Source organism: Hyperolius riggenbachi, chromosome 6 (genome assembly GCF_040937935.1).
Source record: "Hyperolius riggenbachi isolate aHypRig1 chromosome 6, aHypRig1.pri, whole genome shotgun sequence".
Classification (NCBI taxonomy): domain Eukaryota; kingdom Metazoa; phylum Chordata; class Amphibia; order Anura; family Hyperoliidae; genus Hyperolius; species Hyperolius riggenbachi.
In genome coordinates this window covers 148,034,668-148,054,678 of record NC_090651.1, presented here as the reverse complement: position 1 = coordinate 148,054,678, position 20,011 = coordinate 148,034,668, and the positions used below count along the sequence as shown (strand labels likewise).

The window sequence follows — 20,011 nt, the reverse complement described above, 5'->3', positions numbered from 1 at the left end:
TAATTGTCCACAAAAAGATGGTACCCCTTCCGGAACAAGGGTGACACCAAGTCCCACACAACCTTTCCACTGCTCCCCAGGTAGTCAGGGCATCCGACCGGCTCCAATTTTGAGTCTTTTCCCTCATAGACCCTAAAACGACATGTATAGCCTGTGGCCCTTTCACAGAGCTTATACAGTTTCACCCCATACCGGGCGCGCTTGCTTGGGATGTACTGTTTGATGCCAAGGCGCCCGGTAAAGCGTAAGAGGGACTCGTCTACGCAGATGTTCTGTTCAGGGATATAAGCATCTGCAAATGTTGAGGACAGGTGGTCTATGAGGGGCCGAATTTTGTGGAGCCGGTCATAAGCAGGGTCTCCCCTTTCAAGACAGGTTTCGTCGTCGTTGAAGTGCAGGAAGCGCAGGATGGACTCAAATCGTGTCCTGGACATGGCAGCAGGGTACAAGGGAACATGATGTACTGGGTTCGTAGACCAATACGACCGCAATACATTTTGTTTCATTAGTCCCAAGTGAAGGATAAGGGCCAAAAAGATTTTAATGTCGGAAACTTGGACTGGTTTCCACCCGAAAGGCTGGGCATACATGCTCTCCGGGTGCTCGGTGATGAATTGTGTGGCTTTACGATTGGTCTCAACCACAATTAAGTCCAGGAGAACCTGGGTGATGAACAGCTGCAAAAAGTCTAGGGCCGTTCCTAGATGAGCTGTCGCCACCTGGACTCCAGACTGGGCGGTGAAAGGGGGCACTACGGGTGCGGCGGAATCAGGGGATTGCCAATCTGGTTGTGCCAGCACCTCTGGGAGTCTATGGGTACTACGGGCCCGTCTTCTTCTTGGTGGCTGCGACGGGGGTACTACTGCACTTGCCACCGTACCAGTTTCCACTTCCATGCTGACGCTCACCACTTCGTCAGGGTCTACGGAAGCACTGGCACTAAGTCCAGGAGATGCTGCGCTGCTGGTGCCTGCCTCACCAAGAAAACTATCAACAGCGCTAGCACCACCCTGCTGCCCTTGAGGCGGATCCTGCGCCACCTGCGGTCTAACGACTTGGGGTCTGGTACGCCTGGCTGTAGCCGGGACCATAGCCTCGTCATCAGTATCGGTCAGGGAACCACTGCTTTCTACAGGTTCAAAATTGGACCCGGAAGATTCGACGGATGATTCTTCCCAAAAGAACTCATCCGACTGGTCCATATACCTGTATACCTCGTCATCGGAAAGCCCCCTTCTTGCCATTTTGGATTGCTAAATTTATGGGGTTTTCCTCCGAGACTACCCAGAAAAAAGAGCACCTACCTAGCAAAAAGGGAGTATTTGAGAGGTATTGGGGTTGGTGGGAAGTGGGGTCTCAGAGGCAATCAAACAATCACGGGACAATCAAATCCAATTACAGCACAATCGACTCCAATCACAGCACAAGCAGATCTGATGCACGCGGAAGGTGATGGGGGGAGGGTGGGATTGGGTGTGGCGGGAAGTGGGGTCTCAGGCAATCAAACAATCACGGGGCAATCGAAGCCGATCACGGGACAATCAAATACAATTACAGCACAATCGACTCCAATCACAGCCCAATCAAATCTGATGCACTCGGAAGGTGATGGGGGGAGGGTGGGATTGGGTGTGGCGGGAAGTGGGGTCTCAGGCAATCAAACAATCACGGGGCAATCGAAGCCGATCACGGGACAATCAAATACAATTACAGCACAATCGACTCCAATCACAGCACAAGCAAATCTGATGCACTCGGAAGGTGGTGGTTGGAGGTGGTGGGGGGAGGGTGGGGTTGGGTGTGGTGGGGGGGGGGGGGGGAGGGTGGGGTTGGGTGTGGTGGGAAGTGGGGTCTCAGGCAATCAAACAATCACGGGACAATCGAAGCAGATCACGGGACAATCAAATACAATCGCAGCCCAATCAAATACAAGCGCAGCACAATCGAATACAAGCGCAGCACAGTCAAAAACAATGCACTTGGACGGTGATTAGGGGGGGGGTCTGAGGGCGATTTGAGGGAGTGGGGGGTTGATCAGGAGCCTGCACGGGGCAAACTGAGTCCTGATCTGATGAGAGGCAGACACAGGGGGTTACTGATCGCAGATCAGTTAGTGATTGCTGGGGAGGACAGATGTAAACAAAGAGCAGGGGATGTAATCAGAAGGGGGGTATGAGGGCAATCGAGGGCCTGGGCAGGTGATCGGTTACCCCCGCGGGGCAGTTAGGGTCTGCTCTGATGGGTGGGGGTGCCAAGGGGTGATGGACAGGTGATAGACAGGTGATCAGAGGGGGATCAGAGGGGGATCAGAGGGTAAGGTAGCTGTATACAGATGTATACAGTATACAGGGGGGTAGTCTGGGATGGAGTCTGGGGGTGATCTAAAGGTAGGGGGGGGGGATCAGGGGTGACTAGGAGGCAGTTAGGGACCTAACGCAGGGGATAGCGTTTAAAGTTAGTGATAGGTGGGGGGGTTGGGGTTTTTAAAGGGGTGCAAGGGTGCTGGCAGGGGTCTGCTGGGGTGATCAGGGGGGGTATGAGGCCTGGGGTGGGAGATCAGGGGGGCTGTAGGCAAAAAAAAACGTGTGTGCTGTAATACTCACAAAGTGCTTCCTCCTCGCTAGTGGTCTCTGCAACAATGAGACCACGAGGCGAGGAGGAAGCACGTATAAGGCACTTTGTTTACTTAACAAAGTGCCTTATACATTCTGATTGGCCATTGTTACGGATTCCTCCGCTCGCTGGCTCTGCTAAGTGGCCGGCGAGCAGAGGCAAAATGCCAGGCTTCCGACTCCCGGCGGAGGATCGCGTCACGGATGACGCGATCGCTCCGCCCACGCCCATACAAGGACCGCCGCATTTTGTCTATACGGCGGTCCTTGCGGCGTCAGCTTCCCGGCCGCCATTTGTCTATACGGCGGTCGGGAAGTAGTTAAAGAATGAAGATGGCAGCCTCTGAATTCCTCTCACTTCAGGTTCCCTTTAAATGTAGAGCCTTTCTGGTACTGCAGCATTTCTCCTAGCATTCTGACTGAGTATTATGTTTTTTCTCCATTGGAGGAAATTACATCACTGGGCGCAAGAGGAGAGTTGCCATTATTTCAAGCAGTGGATGTGGGAGACATGCTATCCTGAACAGCTTCCGCACAAGCAATACAAGTATTGTATTGCACTGAGTTTTGTTCTCTTGTTCTTCTGATTTCTAGATAATCCTTTGTAAGCATTGTATGTCAGATTAAGTTATCCTATTTGAATGAAGCAATGGGTTAGCATGGCTGGAAACCAATTCAGCCGTCATACGTGGCTGAGCTGGTATTTCATACTCACTGCGATATAGCTGCATAATATTTTAGCAGGCGACAAGACAGGTGCTTAGCAAGGAAATGAGCAGCGCTACTTAAAAACAGACTAGTGCCTACCTGCAAAAGAGTGCAAGCCCCACCTGTGGGGTCGAATACACACCGAGCATACACATGACCTGTCTACCACTAGAGGAGGATGTTGGTTTCCATTAACAGCTTGCATGCAACCTATTAAGTACTCGTCCCTCCCACTGCGAAGAAGTCAATCCTCCATGGGAGGGGCCTAACACTAACTAAATCCTAACCTATGTATATGCAAAGTCTGGGTGCGGCTAATCAAATAAAATCGAAAATTGAAAATTGCGCAAAAGGTGGATCAGCGCAACACCAGGCCGCCTCCGAATGGCCTCCATCAGAGATGCGCTGAGCCCCCCCAGGAACCACAAACGCACCTTGAACCCAAACAGAAGCTCTGCATATACACCAAAAGCATGGCTGTTAAGTGGGAGCAGCTGACCAAAAACGAATTACATTAGTACATAGCAAGGAAATGAGCAGCGCTACTTAAAAACAGACTAGTGCCTACCTGCAAAAGAGTGCAAGCCCCACCTGTGTGGTCGAATACACACCGAGCATACACATGACCTGTCTACCACTAGAGGAGAATGTTGGTTTTCATTAACAGCTTGCATGCAACCTATTAAGTACTCGTCCCTCCCACTGCGACAAGACAGGTGCTATCACTGCCTCAAACATATTCCACATTTTACACCTTGGGAGCCCTAACTGCTTTAAAGTGGATCCGAGATAAACTTTTACTCTTTGCATAATTGTGTTCCTTTCATATAGTTTATACGGCATTCCTCAAGCCAAATACTTTTTTTTGTTTTGTTTTAATACTCTAATTCCCTATACTAACTAAACAAGCCTCGCCCACAGCTTTTCCAGAGAGCCTTGGTACTCTCCATACTCTCCTTAGTAGCAAGGGCTTATGGGAGCTCAGTCTGGACAAGAGGAGGAGGAAGTTACTAGCCAGAGCTTTCAGAGGCAGAGGAGAGAAGGGGGTAGGAGAGGGGAGTGGGAGATATAGATCAGCTTGCCTGTGTGTAATGCGACAAACAGAACATGGCTGCCATCATTGTATCACAGGAATAAATAATAATAAACAGTTGAAGCTGTTTGCAGTTAGATTTGCTGAGTAAACTTTAGCTAAAATATATAGACACGTTATTGTTATAGTCTTTCATCTCAGATCTGCTTTAAGGCAAGTGATCAGCTTCTGCAATTAATATGACTTGCCCAGTGAATCGAAGTACAAAAGAACATTCTAGCAATATTAAAGCAGACCTATTATTTACATTCCAGTTTTGCATCTATTTCTTTCATGTCACAGTATTTACAAAAAGCAAAATGTTTCATTAGTAAAAAGCTACTATAGGAAGGTACACTATAAGCCTTATTTTGTAAGCCAAGACCTTGCACATTGCTGCTGCATAGCAAGCCAAGACCCTTCACATTGCGGCTGCATATTAACCAAGACCTTGCACATTGCTGCATCATAGTAACCCAAGACCTTGCACATTGCGGCTGCATAGCAAGCCAAGACCTTGCACATTGCAGCTGCGTAGTAAGCCAAGACCTTGCACATTGCGGCTGCATAGTAAGCCAAGACCTTGCACATTGCGGCTGCATAGTAAGCCAAGACCTTACACATTGTGGTTGCAGGATAAGCCAAGACCTTGCACATTGCGGTTGCATAGTAAGCCAAGACCTTGCACATTGCGGCTGCATGATAAGCCGAGACCTTGCACATTGCGGCTGCATAGTAAGCCAAGACCTTGCACATTGCGGCTGCATGATAAGCCAAGACCTTGCACATTGCGGCTGCATAGCAAGCCAACACCTTGCACATTGCAGCTGCGTAGTAAGCCAAGACCTTGCACATTGCGGCTGCATAGTAAGCCAAGACCTTGCACATTGTGGCTGCATAGTAAGCCAAGACCTTACACATTGTGGTTGCAGGATAAGCCAAGACCTTGCACATTGCGGTTGCATAGTAAGCCAAGACCTTGCACATTGCGGCTGCATGATAAGCCAAGACCTTGCACATTGCGGCTGCATAGTAAGCCAAGACCTTGCACATTGCGGCTGCATAGTAAGCCAAGACCTTGCACATTGCGGCTGCATAGTAAGCCAAGACCTTGCACATTGCGGCTGCATAGTAAGCCAAGACCTTGCACATTGCGGCTGCATAGTAAGCCAAGACCTTGCACATTGCGGCTGCATAGCAAGCCAAGTCCTTGCACATTGCGGCTGCATAGCAAGCCAATACCTTGCACATTGCGGCTGCATAGTAAGCCAAGACCTTGCACATTGCGGCTGCATGATAAGCCAAGACCTTGCACATTGCGGCTGCATAGCAAGCCAAGACCTTGCACATTGCGGCTGCATAGCAAGCCAAGACCTTGCACATTGCGGCTGCATAGCAAGCCAAGACCTTGCACATTGCGGCTGCATAGCAAGCCAATACCTTGCACATTGCGGCTGCATAGCAAGCCAATACCTTGCACATTGCGGCTGCATAGCAAGCCAATACCTTGCACATTGCGGCTGCATAGCAAGCCAATACCTTGCACATTGCGGCTGCATAGTAAGCCAAGACCTTGCACATTGCGGCTGCATAGTAAGCCAAGACCTTGCACATTGCGGCTGCATAGTAAGCCAAGACCTTGCACATTGCGGCTGCATAGTAAGCCAAGACCTTGCACAGTACTGCTGCTGCAGTTGAGGTGTTTTGTGCACAGTTTGATTGAAATGAATAGGGAAATGGCGTACATCAAGTTACGACCCACCTGCACATTTATCAAATAACTGTGTGGTGACTATGAAGTATAATGGCTGCAAGCACATTTTTCACAGCACTGTGTAAAAGGTGTTTTGTTTTTCATTTGTCTCTGTGTGTGTATCCTATATAATAAAACCCCTGTGTCTGTGCGCTGTCCCTGTGTAGCATTGTCCGTGCTGAATTGTTGTGCGCACTGCGCAGCACGGACAACGCTACACAGGGATAGCCTGGGACCAGGGAGCTGAGCGGGTGGCCGGGCGTGCAGAGTGTCAGCGGGCGGCCGCACGTGCCAGCGGTGCGGCCGGGCGTGCGTTCGGGTCAGCGGTGCGGCCAGGCGTGTGGCGGTTCAGCGGTGCAGCCGGGCGTGGGGCGGTTCAGCGGTGCAGCCGGGCGTGGGGCGGGTCAGCGATGCGGCGGGTCAGCGGTGCAGGGGAGGTGGGAGTGGAGGAGAGAAGAGGGGAGGTGGGAGGGAAGTAGAGGGGATGGGGATTGACACAGACCTAGAGCCCGTTTTTAAACGGACTTAGGTCACCTAGTACGTATATAAAGTACAATTACATAAAGATTCATTGGACTGAGCTTTGTATAGGAATAACACTTGTTAGAAAGAAAAAATGTCCTTCAGAAGTTATTTGCTACAGTAATATTCGACTATCTCTTGCTAGCTTACTGACTTACCTATTTCCCTGAATCAGTATAGAAGCAGGTTATTTACAGTACAGTTTGAAGGGCAAAAGTGTCATCTTTGAACACAAATGCCAGCCTAAGAAGTGCAGCTTACCTAAAACTCCTTGCTTCCCCCGAAACCCCTTACACTCACCTGTATTGATGAGGAATTCCTGTGATAGCATCACCTTGTCGCTTACACCTGTGAGAGGGAACTGTATGCACATAGCCAGGTTCCAAACCAGTAAGGGGAGGAGCTTGGTGGACTGCAAGATATGGGATGGGGTTCTCATGTGACCTAAGCATTAAAGGATACCCGAAGTGACATGTGACATGATGAGATAGACATGGGTATGTACAGTGCCAAGCACACTAATAACTATGCTGTGTTCCTTTTTTTCTTTCTCTGCCTGAAAGAGTTATCAGGTATGTAAGGGGCTGACTCAGTCCTGACAGGAAGTGACTACAGTGTGACCCTCGCTGATAAGAAATTCCAACTATAAAACTCTTTCCTAGCAGAAAATGGCTTCTGACAGCAGCAAAGAGATAAAAAGGGTCAATAGTTCATAGATTTTAGCTCTGGCATACTTCAATGAACGTGTCATTGAGCAAAAATAATAAAACAGTTGAAACTTAAAAAGTAGATTTAAACATAAAATAAAACTGTGGAATATCTTAAAAAGTCATTTTTAGGAGAAGGAAGACAGATACGATCGTTTATTTCATTCGTTTATTTTCGCTTCTGGTGTCCTTTGAGGACCGTTAGTCAATGAGCTTAAAGGCCACTATCGTGAAAATCGTAAAATTTAAAGTACATGTAAACATATAAAAATAAGAAGTACATTTTTCCTGGAGTAAAATAAGACATAAATTACTTTTCTCCAGTGTTGCTATCATTTACAGTAGGTAATAGAACTCTGACAGAGCCGACAGGTTTCAGACCAGCTCATCTCCTCATGGGGGAGTCTCAGGGTTTTCTTTATTTTCAATAGTACTTAATGGCAGTTTCTCCATCCAGCTGCCAAAAAAAGGGTAAGGTGAGCAGGAAGGCTGGCCAGCATCTGTGTATACATTTCAGGGAATGTCTTTATAAGGAATAAAGGCCATGCTGAGAATCCCCCATGAAGAGATGGGCTAGTCCAAAACCTGTCGGTAATGTCAGATTTCTACTACCTACTGAAAGTGACAGAAACATAGGAGAAAGGTAATTTATCGCTCAATTTACTCTGCAAGAAATGTACTTTGTATGTGTTTACATTTATTTTAAATTTTACCCTTTTTCACGATAGTAGTCCTTTAAGGGGGAAAGTCAAATGTTCTGCTGTAAGGAAGATGGGCGTTTCACTTTAAATCCCATTTCCAGGATTTTATTTTTACTTTTATTATACAACTCTCTCCCCTCCCAGATAACCAAACTGTGCCATCCCCAACCTCTTAATCCCCTTTATATACTCTGCTACATGCAAGCCCCTTTAATTCACATAGATAATGACTTCACCATGTCATGTGTGGCTGTATTCGTTATATCTTTTTATATATTTCGTTATTGTGTCTGTTGTTCAGTTAGATTGCTCTTTGTGTTCAAGAGAGCATGGTCTTTCTTTTAGACAATACATTCAACTTGATTACTCTTTAGACTTTTAAATATATGTGGATATGCTATATAAAAGAAAAAAATATGGTAACATTTGTACATATCTGCTCACATCTTGAAGGGAAACAGGCTATTTGTGGCTTGCATACAGCTCACTTATGTGTCTACTTTGCACTAAGGCACATGTGGTTTTAGCACATATATAGAATATTTTTCCTAACAGTTTCACTTCCTGAAAAAAGCAAACGTTTACTATATTGGGCAAAGTTAACTAAAACAAATAAAAAATCATATGTTGTTGTTTTTTTGTTTTTACACAAATTAAAGTAAATCTCATTGTCCATGAATTAAACCCTGGTGTTGCCTGCAAATGCCAAAATAAACTGCGGCTCTTATGTGGTGGAAGCATATTGGCTTTTCCCTGTAATGCTGGATCCAGCATCTTTCTGTTGGTGATATGTCCAGTGCCAGTGACTGACAGAGAATCCTGAAGGCCTCAATCCCTCAGTTGACAGTTCAGGGCTGAGTCCCTTACAGATACATTGTTAGCTTAGAGGCTGGAGACACATCTGTTTTGGGAGGGGGGAAGAGAATTGACAGGAAGTACTGTATGGAGCAGCTTCCGCTGGGCGGGGAGAGTAGGAGAATAGTGTGCTCTTGGGTCTGTCAGACATCGCAAAAGTTCCTGCATGTCAGATCTTTAGGCAGGTCTTCCATTCACATGCTAGATGTTTGCCTAAAGGCTTTTCAGCATATTTACTGTATAAAGGATAGATAAGGTCAAAAGATTGCCATTTTCAAGGTGTCCGGCACACTTATAAAAAGGAGAACACACCAGTTCTCCAATAAAATTGGAATGCATGATGTATACCACTTTAATAGTGCTGCTGAACACTATAGGAAATGGAGAGCAGAGCAAATTTTTGAACACCTTTCAGACAATGTGCATAAAGAACTAACGGTCCCCTACTTTTCCATTATTTAGTGCAAGTCTGTGTTCGGTTGTATTCACCACTTTTCAAATGATAGAACGTTTTATTTTTCTTCATTGAAAGTCAGTGGGGCTTTTTTTTGCCCTTAAACAGGTAAGTACTTCTTCTCACTTTAGAAGCTGTGTTCACTACTGAAAAATACTTGTTATTTATTATTATTATTATTATTATTATTATCTCCTTCTAAAATTAGGTTTTGGAAAGTGGAGAACAAAAATTGATCAAAATCTCACACAGCCACTCTTTCTAAATAGTCCCCAAATACTTACTCCAGCTAGTGAGCTGAATACATGTGCTGTTCTATTGAACACTCTGGAGTAGGAACATTGCTACTGTAACTGTCACAAGTGTTTCATTTCCTCCTCATGACTCCTTTCATAACAGTGTAAAAGTGCAGGTCTTGTCAGTGAAGTAGAAGTGTGCTGTGTGACCACAATTCAGTCTGTACATGGCCGGGGGCCCTTTCCTGGCCTGCAGGTAGTGTGCAGACTGTCATCACTTTCTGCTACCTTGTCATTTGACCACTTTATTATTGCCTGTCAGCAGGGAGTTCATATATAGAATGTATAAGTAACATTTATGTGATCCAGCAAGGCATTCAACCCTTAGAATGAAATAATTGAGGCGTATTCAATATTGTAACACTCTGAAGGGCCTATTTAAATAGCTTCATTAAAAATGGACAATGTCGCATCACATTCTGATACTTAAATTGTCAGGTAATGTAATTACAAAGATGTGATGAGGCACATTGCTAGTATTACTACTCATCACCTGAAAGGAAGCCAATGTTATTCGTGTCTGTGGAGCTGCAGAGGACCTTGTGGTCAACATTGAACACAAGCCTTTTCCATTTAGGCACCTGAGACTTGGACAGTCACCAGCAACCAATGGAAGCAAGTCTTTTCTGTAACGCTGCAGGATATTCTAATTGTTTGGCCAGGTCTCGATGCCGATACATTGTATTGCCATTCTTTGACCATGACAAAGACCTATATAAGAAGTCAATAGCATTGTCAAATGCAGGGAGGTATGTATGTGCTAATCCTGAAAACTTCAGCTCTTGTAATATGCATATCAGATGGGATATGTGACGGTCGTGCAGAATATCAAAAGCAAATCACTAGTGCTGCATCACGTCTCTTTGCAAGGCAAACTTGTGAAAAATTCTATTTAAGTGTATGGGTCCACAGTGCAGCTTGTGATTGCAAGCTCCTCCCACTCAGGGGCTGACCCTCAACACCACACAACAATTTTATTGCAATCTAGAGGTGTGCTTTATAATCCATAAGGGCCCTCTTTACTAAGGCATCTACACAGATCTCCAAGCATCTCCAGTAAGGACATCCGGGCCCGTTCTCACTTGGGCAATTAGCGGGTCATTCCCACTAATCGACGAAGCGCTATCTCAATATTAACCTATGGCAGTGATCTCACTGCTGCGATTGCCACCGATCGTGGGTTTTTCGCGATTAGAGGCAATCACAAAACTTGTTCCCTGCAGCATTTTGCCGCGATTCAGGAGTGATTGCGATAGCAATTATAAAAGTGCTGATCGTGATCGCTCTGAATCACGAGAGTATACAGTGATTTTACCGCACTGATCGCAGTAAAATCACCCGTACAAAATGGTACCGCTAAGCGCTTCCGTTTTAGGCTTTTAAATGTGAATGGGCTTTTAAGTGGGAAGTGCGCTTTTGTACTTTTAAGTGTGAAGTGATTTAGAAAATTTGACCTAGATGTTTTAAAAAATTGTCTTCTATTATATGTTAAATCATTATAGGCCAGGCCGAGGTCATCCTGAAACATAGTGTTCTTTAGTTAGCAGCTGCGTGGGGGCGAGCCTGGTAGCCACTGCGAGCGGACAGAGTGAGAGCTCCATACTGTGTCCCGGCTGTAGACGGCTCTACAACATACCGATGCGTGCAAATAGCTCCTGATCCAGGCACCAGACGTCCTTCGCAAAGCTTACGGATTCTGAGGCCCACATCCTGGGGCCTTTCAGCAAGGAAGCTAAGGCCTCAGGCTTCAAAGATCACTTGTTCTGGGATCAGACCTTCTTCTCCAGTAAAACCCGCTGCACAAACCAAGGAAGATTCTGTTACTAAAAGTGATCTGATTGCGCTGTTCAGAGACATTGAGATGCTCATAAGCTCTGCAAATGTCAGTTATTTCTGAAATTAAAATTGAGATTACAGCATTGGGTGAGAGGGATACCACTGTAGAGGAGGGGCTGGATGAGCTCAAGGCCTACTGTCATCAGGCTGAAGCAGACATAGCCGATATTACATCTGAACTAGCCTCGGTGAAAGACAAGCAAGAAGATAATAATAATAGAAACAGGAGGAACAATATATGTATTAGGGATGTGCCGGAATTGGTGACCAACATACAGTACTTTGGACACATACTTTTCCTCTCCCTTTCTCCTGACCTCCCTGGAGAGGAGTACAGAATAAATAGGATCCACAGGGTGCAATGCCTAAAACCCACAGAGGAGGACCACCCTAAAGATGTTATTTTTTGCTGCCACTATTACTCTACACTATCTTGGTCAAAACTTGCAATCAGCTGTACATCGATTTTCTGGACTTTTCGCTTAAGACCTGTCATGACATTTTGCCGCTAGCTCTGACTAAGCGCTGTCCGATGAAACCTTTACTTTTGGTACTTTATTATGGGAATATCCTACCCATCCTCTATTTTTCTTCATTGCTGTCTCATGTTTGCAACGTTGTTTTTATGAAAGTCTACCCTGTCATTTTGAGTATTCCCCAAATTTCCCAACTAATATATGAAATAGACTCGTTACATGCAAAGTGAGATATTTCATGACTTTATTATAATTTTGATGATTATGGCTTACAGCTTATGAACCCCAAAATCAACATCGCAGAAAATTAGAATATTGTGAAAAGGTTCTAGGCTCAATGTGTCAGACTCTAATCAGCTAATTAATCCAAAACACCTGCAAAGGGTTCCTGTGCATTTAAATAGTCTCTCAGGCTGGTTCAATATGAATCACAATCATGGGAAAGACTGCTGACTTTACAGTTGTGCAGAAAACCATAATTGACACCCCCACAAAAAAGGGAAAGCCTTAAATGGTAATGGCAATAGAGTGGGATGTAAACAAAGTGCTGTATCAAAGCACAAAAATAAAAAGTTATGTGGAAGGGAAAGGGTGGTTTAGATCATTCCTGACTGACAGAACACAGAGAGTATCCCTAGGTCCTACAATGTCCAAACCTGCACCTCTACAATTCGGAGTGCCACAAGGATCAATCCTATCCCCTTGGTTGTTTGCAATCAATATGTTGCCACTCGGTACACTTATCCTACGTCATGGCCTGACGTACCACTGGTACGCCGATGACACACAGCTATACCTGTCCTTCAAACCTGGTGGAACAGACCCTACCCCCCAAAAAAAATCTTGCTTAGCTGAGCTACAGGCATGGATGAATGATAACTGGTTGAAACTGAATGCTGACAAAACTGAGGTCCTGTTTGTCCAAAGCCAGCACTCACCATCAAAACAGCTCTATCCTAAAGCAACACCAATCAGGATTAGGAATTCAGACATAAACAGCTCCAACATTGTGGGGAATTGAGTTTCAGAAACCAAATTTCATCTGTAGTTACATCTTCCTACTTTCATCTGAAGAACATTGCAAAGATTAAACATCTGATTCCCCCAGAGGATCTTCCAACCCTAGTCCACGCCTTCATCACATCACGGCTGGACTACTGCAATGCCCTTTATGCTAGCCTCCCCAAAAAGGACCTGCGATTAGTGCAGAATGCGGCTGCCAGATTGCTAACAAACCAGCCTCGCCACTGTCACATTACACCGATCCTTCGCTCACTGCACTGGCTACCAGTAGAATGGAGAATACTCTTCAAGATTGGACTGCTGACATTCAAATCCCTGCACAATCTGGGCCCTGGATACATGAAGGACCTGCTGAAGCTGCACCACACCTCTCACAACCTCAGATCAGCAAGTTCTATAAACTTGGTCACTCCCAGAGTGCACCTCAAAAAATCTGGGGATAGAGCCTTCTGTCATGCTGCCCCTACTCTTTGGAACGCCCTGCAACACCCAGTAAAGACAGCACCATCCCTGGAGCTATTCAAATCCAGACTGAAAAGCCACCTGTTTAGCCTGGCATTTCCAGACTTATAAAATTCTTCCTCTGTACCACGATGGTCGGAGCCATGCTTATGCGCTTTGAGTCCCATGGGAGAAAAGCGCTTTACAAATGTTATTTGTTGTTGTTGTAAGAAAAAGGTGCCCAAGCAGCATGGATGAATGCAGCTTGGAGGTGATTGTCAGGAAATGGCCATTCAAAAGTATTGTGGACTTTAACAAGGAGTGGACTGAGGCTGGTGTTATTGCTTCAAGAACCACCACACACAGACGGATCCTGGACAAGTCTTTCACATGTTGTATTCCTCTTGTAAAGCCGCTCCTGAACAACAAACAACATCAGAAGAAGCATCTTACATGGGCTAATTAAAAAAATAACTGGTCTATTGCTCAGTGATCCAAAGTCCTTTTTTCTGATGAGAGCAAATTTTGCATCTCATTTGGAAACCAAGAACCCAGAGTTTGGAGACAAGCTTTTTGGAGATGCTTTTCCAACAGGACTTGGCACCTGCCTTTACTGCCAAAAGAATCAAAACCTGATTCAATGACCATGGGATTACTGTGCTTAATTGGCCAGCAAACTTGACTGACCTGAACCCCATAAAGAATCTGTGGGGCATTGGTAAGAAAAGTGAGAGACCTGAGACTGAACGATCCAGAAGAGCTGAAGGCATCCTGGTCTTCCATAACACCTCAACAGTGCCACAGACTGATGGCAATTATGCCATGCTGCATTGAGGCAGTGATTGATGCAAAAGGGGCCAAAACCAATTATATTTTTCAAAGGGATGACATTTTTTCAATTTTAAATCTTTGTTTTATTGATTTCATGTAATATTTTTAATTTTCTGAGATTCTGATTTTGGGGGTTTCGTTACCTGGCTAGATCCAAAGTACAAGGTGGAATGGGTACAACATCCCTTATTACTACAAAGCTGCTAGACTGGCACAAAATATGGCACGAGGCAACACCACCTCTTCTCCCCCAGATGGGTCTCCCTTGAAGTTCAGATACTACGTCCCCTTAACATTGCCAGATAATAACTTTGCTATAACCATTTATACAGTATGCAGTGAAGTCCTGGCTAATATGGAGAAAGAAAGCTAAGTGTTACGCTGTTCTCGAACCACTGTACCACAATGATGAGATCCCTTTTACAAACCTGAATACGAAGTGCGACAGATGGAAGCGAGCAGGTATCAGCAAGGCTAACTTCCTTATCCAAGAGGGTAAGATACTGTCATGGGACACCTTAAAATCCAAATTCAGCTTGCCGAACTCTGATATCTTCTGTTACCTTCAGCTCAAAAGCTTTATTTCTTCCATAATGAAAACCTGTCCCACTTTGGATCTATCTCCAATTAAACGAAGTACAGATAGACCAGATTTAATATCCCGCTTGTATACTCTATTATGGTATGATACCCTTCTGCTTCTCGCCCCTACCATGGAAAAATGGACCGATTCCTTGGCGTTAGAATCCACTGACAAGTGGTCTAAGATTTTTGATAATATGTCCTGGGCCTCATCTAATATCATAATAAAGGAAAAAGCCTACTAGATCTTATATCCAGGGCTGTGGAGTCAGTACAAAAATCTTCTGACTCCGACTCCTCAGTTTATGAAACCACTACTCCGACTCCGGGTACCTAAAATGGCTCAGACTCTGACTCCTCGACTCAGACTCCTTAGTCTAATACTTAACAGGGCAGTGGATTTTGTACAAAAATCATCCGACTCCGACTCTGACTCCTCAGTCTATGAAATCATGACTCCGACTCCGGGTGCCCAAATTGCTCCGACTCCTCGACTCCGACTCCACCTCTGACTCCACAGCCTTGATTATATCACTGGTATTTTACCCCACAAAAGCTCGCTGGGACTCCACAATGCTTCCATTGCACCTCTGTTAACACCAACATGTTACACTGCTGGTGGAACTACCCACCTATTGCAAAATCTTAGGATGACTGTTTCCAGCAAATCTCCCTTATCTTACGGTTCATGGTATCTAAAGATATAGGAGTGGCTTTGTTTAACAAAGATAGCACTGGTCTACATAAACACCACAATAGGTTTGTCTTCTAGATTTTTGCCGGTAATAGATGTCTAATAGCAAAACAGTGAGGGACCTCTGCCTCCATCCTCTTGGCTCCTTCATCTGATGGATCTATCAAATGGAGCACATTACCCATTCTTTGAAATCCACCATGCATGTGTTGAATCAGAATAATTTATTTTGCCAAGTACAAAGCAGGGGGTTTGAACCCGGAATAGGTTTTGGCTCATATTAGCGGGGTTCCCACTGGGCCAGTCATCCTCAGTGTAGTCCACTATGTATTTGTTACATCCTTGGCAGTATATCGTAATGTAATACCAACAGTTTGTGATCTAGATGTGTGTATGCCACCCTTTTGTTTTTTCCCTTGTTGAATTGTACAAATGAACGTTGTTATAGTACTATGTCGAGGCTTTAATTACAATAAAAATTATAGTTAAAAAGAAAAACAAAAATTAACAGTTGTGTGATTGAAGTGTTATGCAGACTGTCACAGTTTTGTTTTTAACAAGCTCTAGCTGTCCTGGATTTATTTAAAGAGATACTATAATTACACTCAGAAGAATGTAATACTGAATTCAAGAGACCCATTTCTATGTTAATTATCGCGGGTTCAGCATCAGAAACTCTTCCTTTATCTTTATATTGCTGTATATTGGTATGAAACCCTGCTCTCCCAGTGATGCTTAGCCTAGGCTATGATGTCACCCAGCCTTCTGCTCCAGAGGACTCTGGGAGACCAGGTGTTATTCCTGCTAACTTCACAACAAATAAACCTTCCACAATGATGCACCTTGCCAGCAGTAAAGATGCTGTCATCTGTGATAAATGTAAAGAATGTAAATCGGGGTGAGGAAAGATTTTACAGTGGTCAAACACTGACTAGATTATTAAGTAATGTTAAAAAAAACAACAAAAAACCCAAACCATTTTATTAAATTATAATCAGTAATGTTCCCCTTTAAAGTGGACCTGAACTCGTGCACATGATGGAAGGAAATCATAGAGAAATGCACCCTGTATGTATTCAGAGAGTTTAGCTTGTCTAATTCCCCCCTCATCTGTGACAAAGTACAAGTTGCAATTTGATTCCTCAGCGGTGTCAGCTGACAGCCACGGAAGTGTTAATTGGTAAATACAGGAGGTTAAAAATATGTCTGCTTCCATGAAAGTAGGAAGTAAAACACTGCAGATTTATTGCGGGATTTGTATTAGCTGTAATAAAGAAATGTTTTTCTTTAAAGGTTATTATGCTGTTTCTTATCTTTTGGAGCAGAGAGGAAGTTCTGAGTTTAGGTCCGCTTTAAGAATTGAAAAAAAAGACTCTTGCTTGCGATTTTATATGTCTGAGGTGAAGGTTGTATATGCGGATACCTTAATAGCAGTCCATCTTTAATGTGGCTACTCTGTTTACTGGATCACCATTGCTATCCCCACTAGAGATGCGTGGAGATCTCCGGAGATGTTTTAGTAAATCAGACGCAAAGGCCCCTAGTTACTAGTAACTTTTGCTACTAGGTGTTATTTTCACACCTTATCAATCAAATGCCTCTTAAAGGATACCACAACTGACATGTGGCATAATGAGATAGACATGGGCATGTACAGTGCCTAGCACACAAATAACTATGCTGTGTTCCTTTTTTTCTTTCTCTGCCTGAAAGAGGTAAATATCAGGTATGTAAGTGGCTGACTCAGTCCTGACTCAGACAGGAAGTGACTACAGTGTGACCCTCACTGATAAGAATGTCCCCCTTTTTTATCTCTTTCTTGCTCTCAGAAGCCATTTTCTTCTAGGAAAGTGTTTTATAGTTGGAATTTCTTATCAGTGAAGGTCACACTGTAGTCACTTCCTGTCTGAGTCAGGACTGAGTCAGCCACTTACATACCTGATATTTACCTCTTTCAGGCAGAGAAAGAAAAAAAGGAACACAGCATAGTTATTTGTGTGCTAGGCACTGTACATACCCATGTCTATCTCATTATGCCACATGTCAGTTGTGGTATCCTTTAAGCCACCAGCAAGCAAGAAAATACAGAGGATGATTTTCACAGTAGTTTTTCACCTACTTTTAGGTACTTTCACTTGCAAAGTGCTGAGAAGCTATTTTAAAGATGCAATGAAAAACTTATCTCCTAGAAGAAATGTTAATTGAGTGAGGGTCAAAGTGTTACTTACTGAGTTTCAAAGTAACCGGTTCCATGTTGTTTTGAAACTCAAGGGTTTCATTTGTAAGATCAGAAAAAAATGATCTTGTGCTCCGATGTAAATATAACGGATTTCTAATTTATTTATTTTTGTGATTTTTGGTATTTCATTCAGTTGAATTTTGCAATTTTTTTTGTGGCTGTAAAAATGATTTCTCTGTTCCCATTTGCAGGGATAAGCCTGAGAGAACCTTTGACTTGGTGCTGAAAGTGGAGAGCCCAACCTCTGAAAATGAAGGTACTTCACTTTTGCCTTATTTCCTCTGACAGAATTGTGCATTATATGCTCTATTACCAAAATAAAATGTTCTGACACTCTTCTTCTAGGTCTCAAATTGCAGTTAAAGCTCTTGTGCACCCTCCCATATCTTCCATTGTTAGTAAAGGTGAATGAGGTTTAGGACATTACGTCTACATAATCTTCATATTTTATGCATTCGTTCCAGCAATATTCTTTTTGGAAAAGTCAGTTATGTGACTCCAAGACTCTAGAAAGCACGGAGCTGGCAAAAGAGTGGGTGTTCCCAGCCACTGAGCTGCTCTGTCTCTCAGACTCCTTCTTGTGCTGCTAAGAGATTGACTTTCTGTGGTCAGGACTGCAGTTCAGTGGACATCATGAAACTGTATTGTATCTGTAGTGCTGAGCACAAAGACTCAATCTCTTATTGGGTATTATTGGGTATTAAGGACAAGCAGCATGAACTCGGATCACCTATTATAGGAAGCTCTAATAGGCGATCCGAGTTCATGCTGCTTGTCTTTGAGACACTGTGATATTGACTTGAGGAAGCGTGTAAGACCTGTGAAACGCATTGTCTTTTTAGTGTCCAATAAATGTTGTCTTGAATTTCCATTCCTTTTCTGAGGTAAGACTGTTCATTTGAAAAGGTTTTTTTAGACTTTTCAAAGGTTTGGGCCGCCTCCTCCCACCAATCCCCCCCTCCCCCCCAAACTAGCAGCACAGGACAGAGGTGGGCAGGGTTGGCTCTGCGCATATAGGGAGAGACTTGGCTGTTGCGTCCCCCCAGCTCCTCCCTTTCTACCTCATGTTGTGGAAAGTCACTAGAGAATGTTAATCTTTACGTGAGAAGATAGCGCACATTAAGATTACAGTGCAATTTATACATGAAAAACCATAATTCATCTGGCACAGGAAACCGCCTATAGCGTGGATCAGGGTGGAGGCCCTAAAGCTGCGCAGCCGCACTCGCATCTGTGCGGACTGCGTAGCCGCAGCCAGCTCAGGCGGCCATTTTGCTAGAGGCAGGAGAGCCCGGCCCAGGCTGTGGGGTCGGGAGCGGCCCGGGGGGGGGGCGATTTAACTGCGGGGACCCGGTGGATGGCATCCTCCGTGCATTCAAATTTCAGGCAGGTACTTACCGTAACTTTTTTGTTTTATTTGGGCTCGTAAGTCCTTTAACCAACCAACCCTATCACTGCCACATAACACCAGTCCTGCACTCCCTTCACTGGCTACCTATAAAATGGAGAATCCTATTAAAAATCGGCCTACTGACATTTAAATCACTGAATAATCTGGGCCCTGGATACATGAAAGAAATGTTACAGCTGTGTAGTAATCCCTGCAATCTCACATCCACAGGTTCAAATCATCTAGTCATACCCATTATACTTATTACAACACTCTACTGCTTCTAGCAATAAAAGTAGTGCCGGATGAATTATCTCTTTTCATGTTGGAATGTGTGCACTTGCTAACTAGATCCATAGCCCACTTTGTAAGCTGAGTGTGGATTTGACTTCCTGAACGATTGACTCCCACTGATACACTATTAACAAGGAGATTTAACCCTACAAGTTTGCTGCAGTGCCAGCTTTGCTTTTTTCTATATTGTAGCGCTATTTACGCAATTTGCATAGCGACTTGCGCAAATTTCATAAAGCACTACATACATGTTGAGATTAATGTTCTTTAGTGAATCAGCTCTGTTATGTGTTTATTCCAAAAGGTACAGACAGGCAATGCAGCAGCTAATGTAAAAAAAAAATAGAGAAACCACGCTCTGGGTCCATAAAGATGTAACAGGCTCTCAGTTTGTTTTTTTTGCGTGTGAAAATTTGTATTAAATGTGGATGAGTCTAGTAAAGTGAGAGCCCTTTAAAAAAAACATAGAACTATGACCTTTCCATTTTTTTCTCCTTTTTTTAATGAAGGCAACCTGCAGGATGT

The 20,011-nt window shown here is 44.2% G+C and overlaps 1 protein-coding gene across 4 annotated transcripts in view; it reads left to right on the top strand.

Annotated features, from left to right (window-relative positions):
• DENND1B (DENN domain containing 1B) overlaps window positions 1-20,011 on the top strand; it is a 353,166-nt gene that overhangs the window by 42,573 nt on the left and 290,582 nt on the right. For all 4 annotated transcript variants that reach the window (XM_068240064.1, XM_068240066.1, XM_068240063.1 and 1 more), the window contains exon 2: window positions 17,994-18,058. In XM_068240064.1, coding sequence (XP_068096165.1) covers window positions 17,994-18,058 — 65 coding nt within the window. The remainder of the gene's footprint in view (window positions 1-17,993; window positions 18,059-20,011) is intronic.